The sequence below is a fragment of the Pituophis catenifer genome, unplaced genomic scaffold (genome assembly GCF_029215685.1).
Source record: "Pituophis catenifer annectens isolate HBS135680 unplaced genomic scaffold, rPitCat1.0.hap2 SCAF_9, whole genome shotgun sequence".
Classification (NCBI taxonomy): domain Eukaryota; kingdom Metazoa; phylum Chordata; class Lepidosauria; order Squamata; family Colubridae; genus Pituophis; species Pituophis catenifer.
In genome coordinates this window covers 17927467-17949592 of record NW_027256889.1, presented here as the reverse complement: position 1 = coordinate 17949592, position 22126 = coordinate 17927467, and the positions used below count along the sequence as shown (strand labels likewise).

At 44.0% G+C, this 22126-nt stretch overlaps 1 protein-coding gene across 1 annotated transcript in view; it reads left to right on the top strand.

The window, feature by feature from the left end:
* The first annotated feature begins 6107 nt into the window (after positions 1–6107).
* EXTL1 (exostosin like glycosyltransferase 1) overlaps positions 6108–22126 on the top strand; it is a 62471-nt gene continuing 46452 nt past the window's right edge. Inside the window, exon 1 of the mRNA XM_070949432.1 lies at positions 6108–7045. Coding sequence (XP_070805533.1) covers positions 6108–7045 — 938 coding nt within the window. The remainder of the gene's footprint in view (positions 7046–22126) is intronic.

Below are 22126 nucleotides of genomic sequence, written 5' to 3'. Positions count from 1 at the left end.
CCTGAGCATAAGCAGGGTGCTGAAAGAATAGAAAGTATGCAAATGGAGAACATCCCATTAACCAAGTTAAACATTCTCTTAAAATAGTTTTCTTGGATACAGGCAGACAATTAGTATATTTTGGAGCAAAAAAGAGGCTTATTAAGAAGTACGTGAGGATAGAAAAACTCATTTTTAACCAAAGTAGATAACGAAGAGGAGGAAAGAGCAGAAAATTGAATAATATTTCAACTTTGCCTTTAATATTAAGTATAGCTCATCTAACTAGCAATAAGCAGGTGAGGAAGCCCAACAGAAACAGAGATAAGTGATCAAACTCCAGCCATTTGCTCTAGTGGGTCAAAACCAGAGGTGAGTTTCAGCAGGTTTTGACCAGTTCTGGAGAACTGGTAAATACACCTCTGACTGGCCCCGCCCCCATCTATTCTCTGCCTCCCGAGTCCCAGCTGATAGGGAGGAAATGGGGATTTTGCAGTATCTTTCCCTTGGAGGGAATGGAGATTTTACAGTATCCTTCCCCTGCCATGCCCACCAAGCCACGCCCATCAAGCCATGCCACCCCCACCAAACCACACCCACAGAACTGGTAATAAAAAAATTGGAAACCCACCACTGGTTAGAAACCACCTCTCAGTAGCTGATTATGGGAATCAAACATGGCTTAGCTTTGATCAATCAAGCCATGTATAATTTCTCAACAAACAAACCTCCTCTAAGCAACCCATAGCTTTTCAATTTAACATCAAGATTTTAAAGATATCCTATGCAATGCTGAGTCAGAAGCAAAGTTTACTATGATAGGTACTCCCAACAAAGTCTTGCCCTATTCTTTTCCAAAAAAAGCAGTGTTTGTAAAAGTAGTGGTCCTACTTCAGGTTGGAATGATGAAGTACTCAGGGGTAGGTAGGGAACGGCACAATTATCAAGATAGGTTTGGAATTATCTAGCCCAGGGGTCAGTGGTGAGTTCCTCCCGGTTCGGTCCGGTTCGGCTGAGCCGGTAGCGGTGACGATATGACGTCACCGAACCGGTTTTCCCCCCCCTCCCAGCCCCCCCACGTTATTCTTACCTTTTATTTGGTCCCACCCCCAATCTATTGCTGCCTCCTGAGTCCCAGCTGATGACTAGAGGGAAAAAAACTGTTTAAACTCTTGCCGCGGGGCTTCAAAGGGCTGTCCTACAGCTGATCAGTGTTAAAAGCAAACAAATAGTTTTTTGTTTCTTAATAGTTTTTAACTTCTATATGTATTTGTATTTATTATGGCTGTTCACTGCCCTGAGTCCTTCGGGAGTAGGGCGGTATACAAATATGAAAAATAAATAAATAAATAAATAAAAATGAGCCGGGTCGTAAGTGCGAGGACTGGTCGTAAGTGCGAGGACCTTCCAGAAATGACTCTGACCAGCTAGCCACGCCCATCTAGTCACATGACCTCCAAGCCACACCCACAAAATAAGCCACACCCACAGAACCGGTAATAAAAAAATTTAGAACCCACCCCTGCCAGGGGTGTCAGATGCGATTTCATTGAGGGCTGCATCAAGGTTGTGTTTCACCTTGGGGGGGGGAGTGTGGGCGCGGCCTGTGTGGGCATGGCCAGCTCGACATCACTCATGTCAGAGGTACCTGTGGTGGCACAAGAGCTCTGCCAGCGACAGAGGGCTCCCGAGCTCTGTTTTCGGCTGCAACAGCTTCCTGCAACCCTCTGCCAGCGAAAACGGAGCTCGGGAGGGCCGTGCATGATCCTCCCAAGCTGTTTTCACTGGCAGAGGCACCGCAGGCCGGTCCTTTGCTATTTCCAGGGCAGCCCCATGGGCCAGATCTAAGCACCTCGTGGGCCGAATCCAGCCCCCGGGCCTTGAGTTTGACACCCCTGATCTAGACCATTGGTTCCCAATGTGGGGCCTTTTTTGTTTTTGTGTGTGTGTATGTGTGTCTCTACTCCAACATGTAGTAGGGCCACATACATACACATTCATACATCATAAAGTTTTATAAAAGTAAAAATCAAACAAAAAGCTAATAGTCAAGAAAGACTATAAAAATTGTTGTTGTTGTTGTTGTTAGTTGTGAAGTCGTGTCCGACCCATCGCGACCCCATGGACAAGGTTCCTCCAGGCCTTCCTGTCCTCTATCATGCTCTGGAGTCCATTATTATTATAAAAATAGTAGAAACATAAAAAATAAAAAAATAGAAATACCTAAAAAAGATATTCTGGGCTTAGAAAACTTAGAACTACATCGCCTTTGGTATGACCTAAGCGTAGCTCATAAAATCATCTGCTACAATGTCCTACCTGTCAATGACTACTTCAGCTTCAACCACAGCAATACACGAGCATACAACAGATACAAACTTAAAGTGAATTGCTCCAAACTCGATTGCAGAAAATATGACTTCAGCAACAGAGGGGTCAATGCCTGGAATGCACTACCTGACTCTGTGGTTTCATCCCTAAACCCCCAAAATTTTAACCTAAGACTGTTGACCTCACCCCATTCCTAAGAGATCTGTAAGGAACCTGCATAAGCGCACCAAAGTGCCTACCGTCCCTCTCCTAATATTTCCTCTATTTGTATCTATTTTATGCATCCAAACCATGTTTATACTTATTACCTAAATATGTTCTTGACAAATAAATAAATAAAATAAATATATAACTATAACTTTCTACCTTGCTGCTGGTTGTCTCTTTTCATCTTTCCCAGCACTAGAGCCTGCCGAGAGGTGGATCTTTACATCCTGTGCCCTAAATAAGATAATTTGAACCTGGTGGTGAATCAAGATGACATGAAGCATTAGTACCGCTTTATAAAACCCTAGCAAGGCCAAATCTGGAATATTGCAATCAATTTTAGTCACCATATTACAAAAAAAGATGTTAAGACTTTGTAAAAAGTTCAGAGAAGAGCAACTAAGGTGATCAAAGAAGCCTGGAGCTTAAAACATATGAAGAACAGCTGCAGGATTTGGGTTTGGCTAGTGAGAAAAGAATTAGGGGTGGACATTATTATAGCAGTATTCCAGTATTTGAGGGGCTGCCACAAAGAAGAGGGGGGGTGTCAAATTATTCACCTAAGCACCAGATGGCAGGACAAGAAATAATGATTGGAAACTAATCAGAGAGAGAAGCAAGTTGGAATTCAGGAGAAACTTCCAAACAATGAGGACAATTAACCAGTGGAACAGCTTTGCCTTCAGAAGTTGTGGGTGTAACTCCATCACTGGAGGTTTTTAAGAAGAGAGTCACTTATCTGAAATGGTTAGCTTCTCCACAGTGGTGGAATTCGATTTTTTTTTTTTTACTACTGGTTCTGTGGGCGTGGCTTGGTGTGGCGTGGTGGGCATGACTTGGTAGGCATGTCAGGGGAAGGATATTGCAAAATCCCCATTCCCTCCTCACTCTGGGGCCAGCCAGAGATGGCATTTGCTGGTTGAATAATAACAGTAACAGAGTTGGAGGGAACTTGGAGGTCATCTAGTCCAACCCCCATCTTCACCTATACTAGGGATTCGAACCGCCGACCTTTCTGATCGACAAGCTCAGCCACTGAGCCACTGAGCCAGGCTAGTGGTTCTCCGAACTACTCAAAATTTCCGCTACCGGTTCTCCAGAACCTGCTGAATAGAACCCCTGGTTCTCCTGCTTAAGCAGGGGGCTGGACCAGGGGTGGGTTCTAAATATTTTTACAACCAGTTCTGTGGGCGTAGCTTATTTTGTGGGTGTGGCTTAGAGGTCATATCAACTACATGGGCGTGGCTAGCTGGTTAGTCATTTCTGGAAGGTCCTCGCACTTACGACCAGTCCTCACACTTAGGACCCGACTCATTTGTTTGCTTTTAACACTGATCAGCTGTAGGACGGCCCTTTGAAGCTGGGTGGCAAGAGTTTAAACAGTTTTTTTCCCTCTAGTCATCAGCTGGGACTCAGGAGGCGGCAATAGATTGGGGATGGGACCAAATAAAAGGTAAGAATAACGTGGGGGGGGGGGTAGGAGGGCGGGGGGGGGAGAACCGGTTCGGTGACATCATATCATCACCGCTACCGGCTCGGCCGAACCGGACTGAACCGGGAGGAACCCACCACTGGGCTGGACTAGAAACCTCTCGAGGTCCCTTCCAGCTCATTCTATTCTATTTGTCCCATGGGACAACTGTTGCTCCCCCCCCCCCAAAAAAAAAAAAACCCCAACTAGGTTAGCAACCCATTCCATCTGGGAGGCTCACGCTTGATCCAAAGTTAACCCACCCTGACTGACTCTCAGCGGCCCTCCGGAGTTCGAGACAAGAATTCCTCCCATCCACCCCCGGAGACAGAAGCCTTGGCACCCAACGCGGCGCTCCAATTTTCCCCACGTGGACCAGCATCCCGGACAGGGCGCGGCAGGAAGAGCCAATGAGCAACCTTCCCTCTCCCCCTTGGCGAGGAAAGAGTTAGGCAGCGGCCACGCCCTTGGAGGGGGGCCGGGGACCAATCAGAAGAGAGCGGGGCGGGGCCGCGTGGAATGTTGTGAAGGTGGAAGCGGAACGCTGAGCGCAGAGTTGCGAAGGCGGGCGAGGAGGCAGAAGCGGCGATGGAGAGCCAGAGCTGGACCGGCGACGCGCAATGCCCGTGATTGACGGGCGGCGGAGAGACGGGACGGCGGAGAAAGGCGGAGGGGTTGCCGCTTGCCCAGGTTATTGGTGGTTGCAAGGAAGCCGGGGAGCTCGGATAATGCAGAATATAATGGACTGAGAAGGAAGGAAGGAAGGCAGGGCGAACGGGAAAAGCTTTTAAGGTGCGCTAAGGGCACTGCGGTGCCGTTGCCCTGGGATTCCCGCCGGATTGATTCCCTCTTCTCGGGGTAAACGGTTTCTCGGAGCCTCGGAAGAACCGGATGATCCAAGGACGAGCATCAAAGCGCAGAAAGCACCAGTTTTCCGGCCAAAGAGAGAAAAGTGATAAGCGGGTTGGGGGAAAAAAAAAGATAATTAAAAACCTGCCACCCACCCATCCGCTCCGGACAGCGGTTTGAGAGAAAGGTTGGTGACTTCCAGGAGCGAATTAACTGGGTCCCAAAAAGAAGCGCAGGTGATGAGAAAAAAAAATAAAAATCAACGGGGGAAGGCTTCTGGGAAGGTTGAGAGTTAAAACTTGTTGAAAGTCCTATCTTCAAAGAATAAGTTATATTAATAAAACAAAGGAAAACCGCAGGGGGAAAAAAAAAACTTGGCTTGGCTTGACTATTGGTGGATGAAGATTGGAGTTTATTTCTTCGGGAGCAGAGAAATGTCTCATCGGACAGCACCGCAGTGCCAAGAATCTAAGAAATTTGGGACTGCAAGTGTTTCTTTGCCTATTTTTTCCAAGAGCAGAAGACAGTCACTGTTCTTTTAAAGCAAAAAAACAAAAAAGTAGGATTCAAACCAATTTTCTGAGTGCAAGAAAGGTAGATTCTCCATGAAGGATCTGTTAAGGATCTAGTATCCCGTGAGACTTTTATCTGTTACTTGTTGGATTGTCTGCTCGTCCCCTAGAGGGGTCTGATAAGGGAATAGGGCTGTGCCAGGCCAAATCAGATAGCAGAACAAAAGAAGAGCCCAATATAGTCACAAACTGGAAGGGTGAGTTGATAAAATGACACAGATGTATTTATTTTTTTAAATCTCAGGGGAAAAAGATAGGGCAGTCACCAAAGATTTAAAAAGAAAAACACCAGGAAGTAGTAAAGAGAAAAAAAAAAACACCCCGTAATCAAACTCAGGCTGTTTACCCAGCCTGAAATAAATATGAAGTGAAGATTATATAGAAGATAAAGACTGGGGTGGTTCAGAACCACACCAAATTGTTGGAACTGAAGAAGCCACCAAATCAACTCTTAACGAGAAGAACGGTGGCGTGGTGAATTTCAAAGCTAGGGTATATCCTAAAATGGGGAGAGAAATTGGACCCTTAGAAAGTCCCCTCTGCAGCATTCTAGACTCCCATTTCTGAGGTCTGAGCTCCTGTTTCTCTCCAACGAATTTAATTCCCCCTTGTGCCTGAATAATTCACTTTCTGGATTGCTGTATCGAGCTGATTGATTTCCTTTCTAAATAAGGATTTGGTGGGTTCTGCATGAACCCATGCAGGCCAAGAAAAAATACCTGTTCGTGACTCTCTTGGCCACGTGGCTTCTGCTTGTTTTGCTTGGAGGAGACCAAATAAGACACTTTCCCTTTTTCTCCAGCAAAAAAGCTGAAGTCTTAAAGACCTGGCCTCGTTGGGCCGACGAGTTTCTTCTCAAGAACTTTGCAGATTCTGAGGAGCTCCAGAGCAATGAAAGGGGCCACAGTGATGAATCTCCCCAAAGCTGGCAGCAGCTGAAGTTGAGTGTTTACAAGAACAGCAGGTGCCGTATGGAGACTTGCTTTGATTTTTCTAAATGTAGGGAACACGGGTTCAAAGTCTTTGTTTACCCCCTGGAAGGAGGGGATCCTGTATCCGAAAGTTACCTCAAAATCATCAGCTCCATTGAAGAGTCACGTTATTACACCTCCAATCCTGAAGAAGCCTGCCTGTTTGTTCTAAACATTGACACATTGGATAGGGACCATCTCTCCATACAATATGTCCATAACATCAACGAGAAAATCCAAAGTTTCCGGCTTTGGAATGACGGACAGAACCATCTCATATTTAACCTGTATTCTGGCACGTGGCCTAATTACACCGAAGACTTGGGCTTTGACATTGGACAGGCTATCCTGGCCAAAGCCAGTTTTTATGTCGAGAACTTTCGGCCTGGTTTTGATATCTCCATCCCTTTGTTTTCGAAGGAGCATCCTCAGAAAGGTGGGGAAAGAGGCTGGTTATACAAGACTGCTCTCCCACCCAAGAAAAAGTATCTCTTGGTTTTTAAAGGGAAGAGATACCTGACCGGCATTGGTTCCGACACCAGGAATGCTCTCCGCCATATCCATAATGGTAAAGATATTATTTCTCTGACCACATGTAAACATGGGAAAGACTGGGAGAAGCACAAGGACAAGCGATGTGACAAAGATAATATCGAGTATGAAAAGTAAGTCGACACTTTTTCTTCTCCAAAATGCCTCATGAAAGTGAGGCACATGGTGAAGCACTCAATTTTGAATATCGTTCATTATTGTTTAATTACTCTGCCCCAGGTTATAACAGCATAGAGTGCAGTTTTCAGCTTCAGGTATTGAAATGTTTAGGGCAAGCTCAGATGGGTTTCTAATCACTTTAGTTCTTGGGTTATAGAAATTAGAGGAATCGGCACCTTTTAAAAAATGTAAATACTACAGAGATTCTACAGTTAAAAACTGGGATATATGTGGAAAACCTTGTTTGTTTTATGCCCCCTATATAAATTGGATTTGAGTGTCATTAGGATGTTTGCTCAAACTAATAGGGCTAAATTGTCCTAGTCTTTTTCACTTTCAGAACAGACCTGGAAAATGACAAATGAAAAGTGGCTTTGAGAGTATGTAGAATATTTCTCTCCAAATAATGAATCATAGGATTAGAAGGGACTTTGGAGGACTTCTAGTGACCCAATATTTCTCAACCTTGGCAACTTTAAGATATATGGATCTCAACTCCCAGAATTCCCCAGCCTGCCAAGATGGGGAATTTTGGGAGTTGAAGTACACACATCTTAAAGTTGCCAAGGTTGAGAAACACTAGTCCAATCCCTTGTCCACATCAGGAGTCTTTATAATGTACTATATGGAACAAACTGTCCAGGATGGTATAAGGACTCCTGCCTTTGAAGCTGTTGAAGTCCATTTTTGTAGGATAAAAGACCAAGACACAAGAAATTAATTTCTTTTCCCCCCTATTTCTGAGATTTGATGCCTCCGTATTTCTGCATTCAAATGTTGGTTTTTCTCAGTATTTCACATGATTTGTAGGGCTGAAGCAATATGCATTATCCTCTGTGGTATCTAAACTAAACTAAAGGTCAGTAGAGATAGCTAAGCAATCATTGCTTTTGTTTTATCTCTTGGGATTCCCTAACAACTAAGTCTGAAGACTTCTGTGTGACTTTTAAGTTTGCATGGGACATTTACAGCACTGTAATAAAAGAGTTGTGTTAGATGCATGCATTAGTGTTTCACGCTCAGTTCTGGAGGCAACAGCTGGTTTATAATCTTCCACTAATCTGCATATTTGATTTATTGAAATTGACGTACCTTGCAAATTATTTTCAGAAGGGAGGAGAATGTTGCTCACAGTTCATTGGTTCTTTTATGTGGTCATGTTGATCCTTCTCCTGATTTTTCTTGAAGAGTCTTCTTTTCAGTTTTTAAAGAAATATTTATCCACTTTTCAAAGGTACAGTGGTACAATGGCATTGGACTTCTATTTATCATTGTGTGTCTTCACAAATTATTTTTTTTCAGTTAGCATATATTTTTTTAATTTTTATCCTGCCTTTATTTATTGTGTATAAATAACTCAAGGCTGCAAACATACCTTTTCTCCTATTTTCCTCAAAACAACAACCCTGTGAGGTGGGTTCGGCGGAAGGATGGTGACTGGCCCAAAGTCACCCAGCCAGTTTTTCATGCCTAAAATGAAGGGATTTATTGATTAAATTAGGGCACACATCTGTTGATAAGGTCATAAGTAAATCCACCCTGTCTTAACCCTTGGGTATAGGCTGAACCTGAGTACATAAATACGTGCAAGATATTTGTGTGAAAGGTTGATCAACATGTCGTTAGGATAGTGATGAAACCATATATCTCATATTTTTTAAAGAATGTTTATACAGGGCAAATAGATTACTTTTGATTGATAAGCAAAAATCTGCAAGGGTCCTTCCGTGACACCTTTTTCTATTTTTTCTAGATGAAATATATGACAATAACTTGCATATGATAACGCACTCTTAAGATTCTGCTTTAGAAATATTTCTTATACTTTTTTTTCCTGCTTAAGCCCATAAAATAAAGGGGTGTTATATCAGCATGGCTTTAAGTTCTTGGTATTCCGAGCATTTGATTGTTATTTTTTCCTCATTTGTCAGTCAGTCCTATAAATACACCATCTTCTGGCAAACAGAGACAGTTTTCAAGTGAAAGAAAAGCAAAATGTTGTGTTGGAAAGACAATTGTTCCCTGGCTTTATTATACTGTATATAATCAAAGGGCTACCCCGCTATTTAGAAATTCTAAATTTGCCGGGCTTGAACATTTTGACTCTACAAAAAAACCACCTTACTCGGAACAGCTTACATCCTCCGACGATACCTTAACAGTTCCTAGGTCCTTGGTTAGGACTCGAGATGCTGAGCTATTAACCAGCCTCAAAGGCTGTGAATCTCACTAAAGATTAAATAATAATAATAATAATAATAATAATAATAATAATAATAATAATGTGTTTATTGGACCCGTGTCCCTCCTGGTTGGTACTGGCCTCCCGGGAGGTTACACGAGGCTGGCTCCAGGGGATTATAGGTGCTTCTTTGGGTGAGGGTGCCTTTCCTGCTGCCTTGAAAGAGGCGGTAGTGAGGCCCCTCCTCAAGAAGCCTTCCCTGGACCCGGCTGAATTAGCCAACTATCGTCCAGTCTCCAACCTTCGTTTTGTGGCGAAGGTTGTTGAGAGCGTGGTGGCACGACAACTTCCCCGGCACCTGGATGAAGCTATCTATCTAGACCCGTACCAGTCGGGCTTCAGGCAGGGGTACAGCACAGAAACGGCATTGGTCGCGTTGGTGGATGATCTCTGGAGGGCTCGGGACAGGGGTTGTTCCTCTGTCCTAGTCCTATTAGATCTCTCAGCGGCTTTTGATACCATCGACCATGGTATCATGCTGCAGCGGTTGAGGGGGTTAGGAATAGGGGGCACCGTTTTGCGGTGGTTCTCCTCCTTCCTCTCCGACCGCTCGCAGTTCGTGTTGGCAGGGGGGCAGAGGTCGACCTCGAGGCGTCTCGCATGGGGAGTGCCGCAAGGGTCGGTCCTCTCGCCCCTCCTGTTCAACATTTATGTGAAGCCGCTGGGTGAGATCATCCGTGGTTTTGGAGTGAAGTGTCATCTGTACGCTGACGATACCCAGCTGTACATCTCCACCCCAGACCACCCCAACGATGCCCTTGATGTGATGTCCCGCTGCCTGGAGGCCGTGCGGGCCTGGATGGGGAGGAACAGGCTCAGACTCAACCCCTCCAAGACCGAGTGGCTGTGGCTCCCGGCGCCCCGATATAGTCAGCAGCTGCCATCGCTGACTATTGGGGGTGAATCTTTGCCCCCCACGGAGAGGGCTCGCAATCTGGGTGTCCTCCTGGATGCACGGCTGTCTTTAGAAGAGCATATGACGGCCGTGGCCAGGGGGGCCTTTTATCAGGTTCGCCTGATTCGCCAGTTGCAGCCCTTTCTGGATCGGGACGCCCTGCGCACGGTCACTCATGCCCTTGTTACTTCCCGGTTGGACTATTGTAATGCTCTCTACATGGGGCTCCCCTTGAAGAGCACTCGGAAGCTCCAGCTGGTCCAGAATGCGGCCGCGCGGGTGGTTATGGGCGCAACCCGTTATGCCCATGTGACACCCCTCCTGCGCGAGCTGCACTGGCTCCCGGTGGTCTTCCGGGTGCGATTCAAGGTGTTGGTTACCACCTTTAAAGCGCTCCATGGCATAGGACCCGGGTACCTCCGAGACCGTCTTCTGCCACCAATAGCCTCCCACCGACCAGTTCGTTCCCACAGAGAGGGTCTCCTCAGGGTGCCGTCAGCCAAGTTATGTCGGCTGGCGACGCCCAGGGGGAGGGCCTTCTCTGTGGGAGCCCCAGCCCTGTGGAATGAACTGCCCCCGGAAATTCGTAAGATATCTGACCTCCGGGTGTTTCGCTGCGCATTGAAGACCCTGTTGTTCCGCCAGGCCGGACTATCAATACAATAGTTTTAAATTGGGGTATTTAAATTTATTGGGGTTTTAAATTTGAGCCATTTATTTAATTATTTTAAATTTTATATCATTGTTTTGTTTGTGTTTTTAAATAGGCTGTACACCGCCCTGAGTCCTTCGGGAGAAGGGCGGTATAGAAATAAAATTATTATTATTTATTATTATTATTAATAATAATAATAATAATAATTATTATTATTATTATTTTATTTCTATACCGCCCTTCTCCCGTAGGACTCAGGGCGGTGTACAGCCTATTAAAAGCACAAAGACAAACATCAATTAAAAATAATTAAAATTATTAAATAGTTTCGGCTCAAATTTAAAACCCCCAAAATTTAAAACACCTAATTTAAAATCATTACATTGATAGCCCAGCCTGGCGGAACAGCAGGGTCTTGAGGGCACAGCGAAATACACGGAGGTCGGAGATCTTACGCATTTCCGGGGGCAGTTCATTCCACAGGGCAGGGGCTACCACAGAGAAGGCCCTCCCCCTGGGTGTCGCCAGCCGACATAACTTGGCCGATGGCATCCTGAGGAGACCCTCTATGTGGGAGCGGACTGGCCGGTGGGAGGCTATTGGTGGCAGAAGTCGGTCTCGAAGGTACCTGGGTCCTATGCCATGGAGCGCTTTAAAGGTGGTAACCAGCACCTTGAATCGCACCCGGAAGACCACTGGGAGCCAGTGCAGCTCGCGCAGGAAAATATATGTTTTCCCCATGCTTCCTCCACATCCTTCAACATTTCATTATTTGTTTATACTCCACCTTCATAATTTGTATAAATAACTCCAAGGTGACTAACAGTCTTTCCTCCTCCTATTTTTCCCTCTACAACAACCCTGTGAGGTGGTTGGGCTGAGAGACAGTGATTGGCCCAAAGTCCCCCAGCTGATTTTCATGCCTAAGGCGGGACTAGAACTTACAGTCTTCTGGTGATTGGCCCAAAGTCACACTGCAGACTTTCTTGGCTAAGGTAGGACTAGAACTCACTTGTCTCCTGGTTTCTAGCCTGGTGACTTTCTGGCCACCAGTTTACCATAGGCATTAGTATGTGTGTCTATATATCTGTGCACCATTATTATGAAGTTCTCAGATAACATTCCTGTACTTCAAGGACCAGAGGTATCTGATTTTTTCCCCCTGAGTGATATTTATGAAGGAACTTCTGGATTTATTACAGATTGTGAAAACAAATTTTTGAACATACAGGTCTCTTTCCAGACCCAGTGCATGTGGTATTCCCCCAAACTTATTAAAACTCTCCCTTTTAATTTGCTTTACAGAAAGAGTGTGGGACGAATGCAGGAAAAAAAGGGCCAATAAATCAAAACCCAACATCTCAAAAGAATATCTGCCCCCCCCCCCAATTGTCTTCAGTCCAGAAAATGAGACAAAGGGAATGTAAAAAGATGGGGGAGGGAAGGGAGATGTATTGGACATGTATATATTTATATGCATAGCAATGCATCTCCTCCGTGCTATTCTTCCGCTTAGATAGGTAGTACATAAAAATGCTGTGGGAGAGCAGATGTGAGCAGCGGATATTTGATGGATCAGGGAAGGAAGTTGCTTTATATCTTTTCTTCTCACCTTGAGAAATCTTGAGCTCTGCAGTGCTGATAAAGAATATGATTTTTGGTTTCGGGGAGAGTAACAGATGGTGAGTCATTTCCCTGATCTTCCTTTTCTTTGACACCATCCCCTTAATATGTCACTGCTCAGTTTTCTGGATGGGAAAGATCATAAATACAGAGGGATTTTTTTTTTCCAGGCATCACCTCATTAAAACTCAGATAATCTAACCAGATCAGTTTCCATTTTCTTGTGTGAGTGTGTGTGACTCATCCCATACCAGAATTCAAAGAAAATGCAATGAGTATTGTAGTGGTTTCATCAATACACATTTGATAAGATTCAATCTCAGGGGCCAGTTGGCCCAAGCACAAACATTGCTTGTGACTCCGAGCCAGATAGGTTAACTATTTTATCTCCATAAATGTGCTTAAAAAAAGGTGAGAGACGTGGGGATTCAGTTTGCTTGATCTTTGCTGGTTTCGTCATATGGACACAAAGGGTTCAGCCATTTTGTTAAACCACAGTTTATCTATTGGTATAACAAAGTCTTTGAATACCAGATTTATGTTTAGGTATCCATAGCTGTTGAATAAATCACTTTTGGCTTGATTCAGACAATGTATTTAAGCCATAAACCGTGGTATAGAAACCATTTGTGGTTGAGTTCGTGCAAAATGCAGAGATAAAACCAAATAAACCACGATCTGGCTCACCATAATGGGCGAATGCAGTCATTCATGCCACATTTCAGTTTCAGCCTCACTGCGGGTTTAGATAGTGTTTAAAGTTTTGAAACAATAGAAAAATCCAGGGCATGATTCTTCTACATTATTCCTATTGATCAATACTATAGAAGTGTTGTTTTGTGAGTGTTTAAAATGGTTGCCTTCTATGATTCGGATAACAGTCTAGAAATGAAAATTTTGATGTGGTAAGGAAAAGCAGCTGAGGAGAAACGGTTTTGGGGTTTGAAATATTGTTTGGGACTTACTCTGTTTTGTAGATACCATCGTACTGGTGTGTCATTTTAATATATATGTAGGCAAGGGAGAATGGGTCTGCTGTGGCAGGTTCTGTCACATAAACCAGGATTTATTAGAACAAGGATTACTTTTATACTATATCTCCTTCATGAGCTGCCCTGTACTACTTTGTTTCTTATTGGAAATGTTCTGGGACTATCAAACTGCCCTTCCTTCCTTCAGAGCAATCAAACCATATTTGAAATGCCAATTAGAAACCCAAGACTGGAAAAACAATCAGATTGCAGTGTTGTGTCCGCCAGCAGCCTGCGGAGCTAGCAGTGGACTCAGACAGTGAGGAGGCTGAGGAGGACCGTGGGCCAGTCCTGGAGTCTGGAGAAAGCCAGAACGAGGGCTCTGCGTCAGAGGCAGAGATGGGGCCAGGGCCATCTAAGAGTGATGTGCAGACTCCGGAGCCTCCAGAGGCGGATAGCAGAGAGGCAGAGAAACAGGAGGACCCTGTTTCTAGTGTGCGCATGCGCAGAGCTGCCAGAAGGCAAGAGCAGCTGAAGCAAAAAGGACGACTCGGGAGTAAGGCCAGGAGATGATTGGCCCCTCCCATAAGGCTTAAAAGACTATTGCTTAACGCATTGTAAACCGCCCTGAGTCTCTGGAGAAGGGCGGCATATAAATCAAATTAAAAAAAAAAAAAAGAGCAGCAAAGGCTCTTGGGCTCTTTGTAGGAAAGCAACGTTGCTAAATCTGTTTTCCAGTCGGTGTCTCTTATTTCTGAACTTCGTGGGACTTTGCCAAGAAAGGCCTTTGGCAGGGTGCCAAAGAAGATAAAGGTTTGTGGTAAAAGTCCTTCAGAAGGACTTTTTCTGAAGGACTTGTTTTGTAATTAATTTGGACTAAGCTGGGAATGAAGTAATTCTCAGCTGTTATAATAAAATAGTTTTGTTTGAGACCAGTTGTGTCCTGTAATGACTAAGTGAGCCTAAGTCACAACATGCAGGTAGTCCTTGACTTATGACCATAGTTGAATCAAGAATTATGGTTGCAAGTCATGCCAGTTGTTAAACAGGTCGCCATGTGTCTCTGATTTTATGACCTTTTTTTGTGGCAGCCATAAGCGAATGGCATAGTCTTTATGTGAACCTCAAAGCTGTTAAATTAATCCATTATCCGTAATGGTTGTTCTTTTGCCAGGAACCAGACCAGTGGTGGGATTCAAAATTTTTTACTACCGGTTCTGTGGGGGTGGCTTGGTGGGGGAGGCTTGGTAGGCGTGGCAGGGGAAGGATACTGTAAAATCTCCATTCCCTCCCCAATCCAGGGGAAGGTTACTGCAAAATCCCCATTTCCTCCCGATCAGCTGGGACCTGGGAGGCAGAGAATAGATGGGGGCGGAGTCAGTCAGAATTTTTACTACCGGTTCTCCGAACTACTCAAAATTTCCGCTACCGGTTCTCCAGAACTGGTCAGAACCTGCTGAATAGCACCTCTGATTTACCAGACGTAAAAGACAGTTTCTGGCAAAAAAAAGAGTTGCAAATTGGAGTCACGTGACCACGAGATGTGCAAATGGTCTAATGAAGAGCCAGTTTGGTCTAGTGATTAAGGCACCAGGCTAGAAAACAGGAGACTGTGAGTTCAAGTCCCGCTTTAGCCATGAAAGGGTAACTTTGGGCCAGTCACTATCTCTCAGTCCTATCGACCTCTCAGGGTGGTTGTTGTGGGGAAAATAGGAGGAAGGTGTGTTGCATATATTGGCTGCCTATTTGTGAAAATAATAAAGGCAGGATACAAATAAATAAATAAATAAAAAGGCCAAAAATGCAGTCTGGTTTCAGTGATGTGACTGGGAGAGGAGCAAGCAGCTGTATTAATTTGGAATCTGTGTCATAAGTAGGTCCATTGTAATTTTGAACAATCATTAAGCAACTGGTTGTAACTCTAAGATTATTTTATGGTCTTCAATCCAGGGCTGGAGTTGGAATTTAAACTGTAATTTCTTCCTTTGCATTTTGTAGCTTCTCATTTTGCGTTTTGTAGTTTCTCATTTTGCGTTTTTTAGTTTCTCATTATGTCATATATTTTTTTCTTAAAGTTTGCAAGAAAACCAGGAGCAGAGTTGAGCAATATGGTCTTAACTTAAAAAACAAGGAACTTTATATTATACTGAATTTCACAACGGTAATAAATGTTGGTATGCATGACCAGTTCTCTTGGGTGAAACTAACTCATACATATATCTTTCACCTTTTATTTGAACAATTAAGGCAAGTCCAACTCTGCCTGAAAACTCTTGATTTTATCTCACTTTAAATATACTTCAGTTGTTTCTCTAAGTCCCTGGAAGATATGCAGTGTGCAATTTGTTTTATAGACTTGAGATTTTCAATCCGTTTTCTACACGATGGACCAATGATTGTGAAACTGTTTTCCAATTAATGTTTATTTGGTTTCTTTATTTCTGATATTTAAGACCTTAAATCTGCCTTTTTTTTGTTTTTGCTGTTGAATTTCTGTAAGGGCATATAAATGTAAATATTTTCCCCATCCATCTATTTAATTATGTCCAATTTATGGGTATAGATTTTGCTTAATTTGGGTTTCTTCTGTTTTGCTTTGGAGAGGGGACGATTGTTCCAAGAAGAACTAATAAATAACTGGAATAAAGCTTTTACTATTTTCCCTCTGACCATAAACTATGCAAGGCAACTTTATAAGGGGACATTTAACACTTGAATAAAAATGGTAGTTGTAGCCATAATGGTGAAAAACAATAATCTTGCAAAATAATAATAATAAAAAACTTGCATCGGTATAAATTGTCACCCTTGAATCAGATTCTTAAATCAAGTTGCTTTCCATAAAGTGACAGTGTACTAATTTGAATAAAAGCAAGTTCCTAGTTCTCATTATGGTGCAAATCGGTTTGCCGAATCAGAATCCATCTATAGATATACTGATTATTGATCATTTGAAACTGCATTCAAGTGAATTAGTTTTTCCCAGATTTTTCCCTCCAAAACCCGTTGAAGGAAAATTTAGCTCTTGCTCCATGGAATTCTAGCTAGATTTGTGAAAATAGAGCAGGTGGAATATATCTGAACCCTGTGACTGCAGCCCTCCAATCCCACCCTTTGCCACAACAACTCCTCGTTTATTTTGGGTAAAGCTGCCCCATTATAATTTATTTGATAAGACACGGTTGAGCAAATCATGGCTCACCCTGGAGTGTGAACCCATAGATTACACTGAAGCCTGAGTACATAGATAGATTTGCACTATTAATCATTTGTGGGGGAAACCCCTTCTCTGATTCCTTTGCCTTCTTTTTCCTTGGGTTTGCCTGGCCAAAGAGGCTGCAGTCAGTTAATTTGCAAGCTAAGCTTTATTTTTTGGGATCTCCCATGGAGTGTGAAACCAGCCAGATGAGAGCATGCCTCGGTTTAGAACAGCAGAGAAAAGCTGCCAAATTCAACTTTTGCTACTTGTGCACAGTGTGTGTGAGAAATCCCTTCCCTTGCTGGGTCTGAAGCTGCAAATGCAGTGTCACACGGCCCAGGACTTGCTCCCAGCAAGGTTCCCAATTGTGCGTGGCTTCTTACAACCTGTTCTGTCCCCGTCTCACACGCACACACACCAACAGACGTCCAAGAGTTAAAAACCAAACCAGCCGACAAAATCCTTTTCCTTATGATAACGGAACTTGGCAGCAACCTAATGGCTGCCTGCCAAGAGTTTATTACTCACGAAGGGAAGAGATAACTTCTCTCCGCTTCTGGTACATCAAAGTAAAATGTTCAATAATTACAGAGTGAATTAAGTCCAAAGATAATCCAGCAAAGTCTATAGCAAAAGTTCGGCAATGCAGAGTGGCGTGGAAGCTTTCAGCTTTGTTTGTTACAAGGCTTAACTGGCCACCACGCTCCCTTTTATACCCTGTGGGGTGTGGTCCAGTGACTCAGCCTAATCTTCTGTTGCGCGCACTTATCTCTGCGACGCTGTCGAGGATCCAGCCAAGACTCATTACTCTCATCACTGTCCACCTGTGGCTGCGTGGACGTGCTTGGCCCTGGCCCTATCTCTTGCCCTTCGGCGGACACCGAAGGCATTGCCAAAGAGGAGGATCCTGGAGAGGGAGGCCTTGCCAACTCCTCTCCTTCACTCTCGGAGTCCTCTCCTGCTGATGACACAGGCTCAGGTAATGGAGCCACAACACAACCAACAATGAGGACTTTTGGGCAGCGATGCTCAGCCGGCAGGAATCTGCTGGCTTATGACGAATGATCTTGGGTGCATTTAGCATCGTCCCATGTTATGTAGCATATCAGACAGGAAGGGATCTCCTATATTTTCAGTTTTGGCCAAGTACAGGTAGTCCTTGAGTTATGACCACAGTTGGGCCCATCATTTATGTTGCTAAGTGAAACATTCATTAAGTGAGTCTGCACCCCATTTTACAACCTTTCTTGCAATGGTTGTTAAGTGAATCATTGCAATTGTTAAGTTAGTAACACGGTTGTTAAGTGACTCTAGCTCGTCCATTGATTTTGCTTGTCGGAAAATTGCAAAAGCTGATCTCATAACTCCAGGACACTGCAGAGTCATAAATGTGAGTCAGTTGCCAACCATTTGAATTTTGATCTTGTGACCATGGGGGATGCTGCAATGGTCGTAAGTGTGAAAAAAGTGTGACAGGGAGCCACAGCAGAGGGCCCAAAGAGCCACATGTGGCTCCAGAGCCACAGGTTGCTTACCCTTGTGTTAAACTAATGCTTGTCAGATGGGGAATTCTGGAGTTGAAGTCCATACATCTTAAAAGTTGCCCGGTTTGAGAAACACCATGTTAAGCAGAATGCCTCGACTTAGCCTAATGTGTGAAGCCAGACAATGTTTTAATGAAGATAAATGTGGACTGCAGCAGAGAGACATCTGCAGGTGCAAAATGAAATCCGTGGAGAAAAAGCAAGACACAAATTAAAAAAATAAATCAATCAGGACTCCACTTTAGTCCTGGAACGATTCAGTTGTTTCCTCATATGGGGGGCATTTCCCTCCCCCTCTTCCTCTGGATCTTGTTTGCACCTGGAAATACTGATAGTGTGAAAAACGTTTTGCTGGGGCCCTGGAAGGATGTTGAGAAAGTAGATGAATTCATTAATTTAAAAGAATGGAATTGGAATGGGAATGGGAATGGGAATGGGAAGGGAAGGGAAGGGAAGGGAAGGGAAGGGAAGGGAAGGGAAGGGAAGGGAAGGGGAAGGGGAAGGGGAAGGGGAAGGGGAAGGGGAATAGAAATAAGAATGGAATGGAATAGGAATAGAATAGGAATAGGAATAGGAATAGGAATAGGAATAGAATAGAATTCTTTATTGGCCAAGTACGATTGGACACACAAGGAATTTGTCTTTGGTATATATGCTCTCAGTGTACAGTATATAAGGAGGATAAAATACATTCATCAAGAATAAAAAGATACAACACTTAGTGATAGTCAAGGTTACTAATAAGCTATCAAATCATACTAGGAAACAAGTAAAGACAATATAAATTGAAAGATACAAGCACATAAAAAAATCTATATCTTGATTTAGATCGAAGGACATTAAACCCAAGCATTTCTGGTGGTGCATTTTTTTCATATCTCTGTATCTTTGCACGAAAGGCCCAAGAGAAAGCGAAGATGCATCCTTGCAAAGAAGGCACGAACCCAGCTTCTTGCCAAGAGCCGAGATGCTCACCGAGGCTGCAATAGGAACGGAGATGCTGCTTTTGAATGCATCACACATGTCATCAAAGAGCTGCCAGATCCACAGCAGTGTCTATTTTGTTGCGTGCAAAGATTTAAAAATACCCCTGGCTGCTGATTGGCACTTCAACACTTCTCCCCACCGTGTCTGGACATTCATTTTTAAGCTTATGCCCAATATTCACTTGTAAATCACCATATTCAAAGTGACCCAAGTGATTCTCTCCTAAATATTTACCATGTCATTCCCCTCTCCCTCCATGACAGGTGTTCCTTTTCATAGTCTTACCTGCTGCTGCTGGCTTCCACTCTGTAGGCTGAAGAGCCTTCATTGTGCTTGCAGGTAGTCCTCGACTTACAACCGTTTGTTCAAACTTACAATAGTCCTCGCCTTATGACCGTAATTGAGCAAAAAAATTTTGTTGCTAAACGAGATATTTGTTAACTGAATTTTGCCCCATTTTATGACCTTTCTAGCCACAGTTGTTAAGTGAGTAATTGCAATTGTTAAATTAGTAACACAGTTGTTAAGTGAATCTGGATTTCCCCATTGACTTTGCTTCTCAGAAGGTCACAAAAGGGGAATCACATGACCCTTGGACACTGCAATGATCATCAGTATGAGTCAGGTTGCCAAGCATCTTTAATTTTGATTGTGTGACCATTGGGGATGCTGCATCAGTCGTAAGTGTGAAAAACAGTCATAAGTCATATAGGTTGTAATTTTGAATGGTCACTAAATGAACTGTTGTAAGTTGAAGATCATCTGTACAAGAGGCAGTTTTTAAATACCATGTTTCCCCGAAAATAAGACCCTGTCTTATGTTTGTTTGAACCCTGAAAAAAGCGCTTGGCCTTATTTTTGGGGAAGTCTTATTATTTTGGGGCACATGGAGCAAGAAGGGGTTCCTCTTGCCATCTTACCTGATTTCCAGCTCTGTCTCCCTAACACTAACCCGAGGAAATGGTGGGGACTGGCTGTGCATGTGTTTAAATATTTTCAGGGAGGGCTTATTTTCAGGGGAGGGCTTATTTTTTTGGGGGGGAGGGCTTATTTTCGGGGAAACACGGTAGATGAAGAAATTTACTACTTCAAATGTGTCTACTACAGTTCCGTGTTTCCCCCAAAATAAGACATCCCCTGATAATAAGCCCAATCGGGCTTTTTGAGCACATGGCAATAAGGCCAAGCGCATATTTCAGGGTTCAAAAAAATATAAGACAGGGTCTTATTTTCGGGGAGACACGGTATATAAATATATTTATAGAACAAATATAATAAATACCGTAACTATAAATATTTAACAATAATATTTGATCCAGAAATCATCAAGTCTCCAAAGGCTTACTTTCATCCCCCAGAACAAAGAGAGATTTTGAGAGAGGAGGACAGGAAAATCCATCTCTCTCTGCTCTCAAACCCCAACAGGAGGCTCAAACTATATTAAGATGCAAACTAGACATCAAGAATTTCTCGTCTCAGAAATACCTAGCGGGAGGTCAGCGGTTTTAGCCACCCCTATTCAATCCGAAACTTCCTCTCCGCCTCCCCCCCAGCTCGTCCCATCAGCTGACGATTCAGTCTATGGTTTCCGATCAGATTCCATCTGCCTTCTAACCGGGTGTCCTGCACGCATCCCAAAGCAAAATCTTTTGGAAGTGATGTTTTCATTAAAGAGCCCATATGGCTGCTTTTAAGCATTATTCCGCCTTTTTTTCTGCAGGTGGCTTGGCAGAAGGTAAGCAAATCTGGTGAGTTTCTCCTTTTCGAGGAACCAGCTGGTGCAAAAATAAAATACCCTCGGCTGCATCTGCGAGAGAAACACAATTAGTAGGAAGAAGACTCACAAGGGACTCTTCAGAAATCACTCTTCCTCTGCCTGCCTGGTAATTCCAGAAGACCTCTCCTATTACTGAGTAACGATTGCTCTCTCCCATTTATTTACTCTGGCTATATACCATCATAACTCTCTTTAGAGCAAAGCTGCTGAATAAAAACTGGGGAGAGGAAACTTCTATTCCTTTGAAGACCTAGAGAACGCAACACAAATTGAGGAAATGCTACAACAGCGATCGGTTCACAAAGCAAAGGGGATGGACGGGATCACAGGCGGCAATAGCCGCCTGCCTCAATATATCCACTTGCTTAAAATCAGCAGGGAAAAAGAGCGACTTTGCAAGCAAGAAGATCAGGAAAAGCCACGGTGGCTGCACTCGCCTTTTAAGTGGGAAACAAGGCAGGAAAATGCTAAACATCTCAAGATTGGTATCAACTTCCTTGGCAACTGTAGAACACCTAAAATAATTCTTGCCAGTGCATAATTCTCACCCTTGGTTGGGGAACGTTTGTTGCAGTAGTGAGATTCAAATTCTGTCGCTACCGGTTCACTCTTGGGCGTGCGCGCATGCATGCACAGAGATGTCCGGCAGGTGGGCGGAGCCTCCCACCGCCGTTGCTACCGGTTTGCCCAATCTGGGGCGAACTGGTAGCAACCCACCATTGGTTTGTTGAGAAGAACGGGATGGGATTCTAGATCACTGCTGTGAGACTACAGGTAGGCTGTTGTGGCTCCGTTACCTGAGCCTGTGTCATCGGCAGGAGAGGACTCCGAGAGTGAAGGAGAGGAGTTGGCAAGGCCTCCTTCTCCAGGACCCTCCTCTCTGGCAATGCCTTCGGTGTCCACTGAAGGTCAAGAGATAGGGCCGGGGCCAAGAACATCCACGCAGCCACAGGTGGACAGTAATGAGGGAGATGAGTCTTGGCTGGATCCTCAGCAGCGTCGCAGAGATAAGCGCGTGCAACAGAAGAAGAGGCGTGCCAGAGATTAATCTGAGTCACTGGACCACACCCCACAGGGTATAAAAGGGGGCGAGGTGGCCATTCAGACTCTGTGACGAACAAAACTAACTACTATCGAGTCAC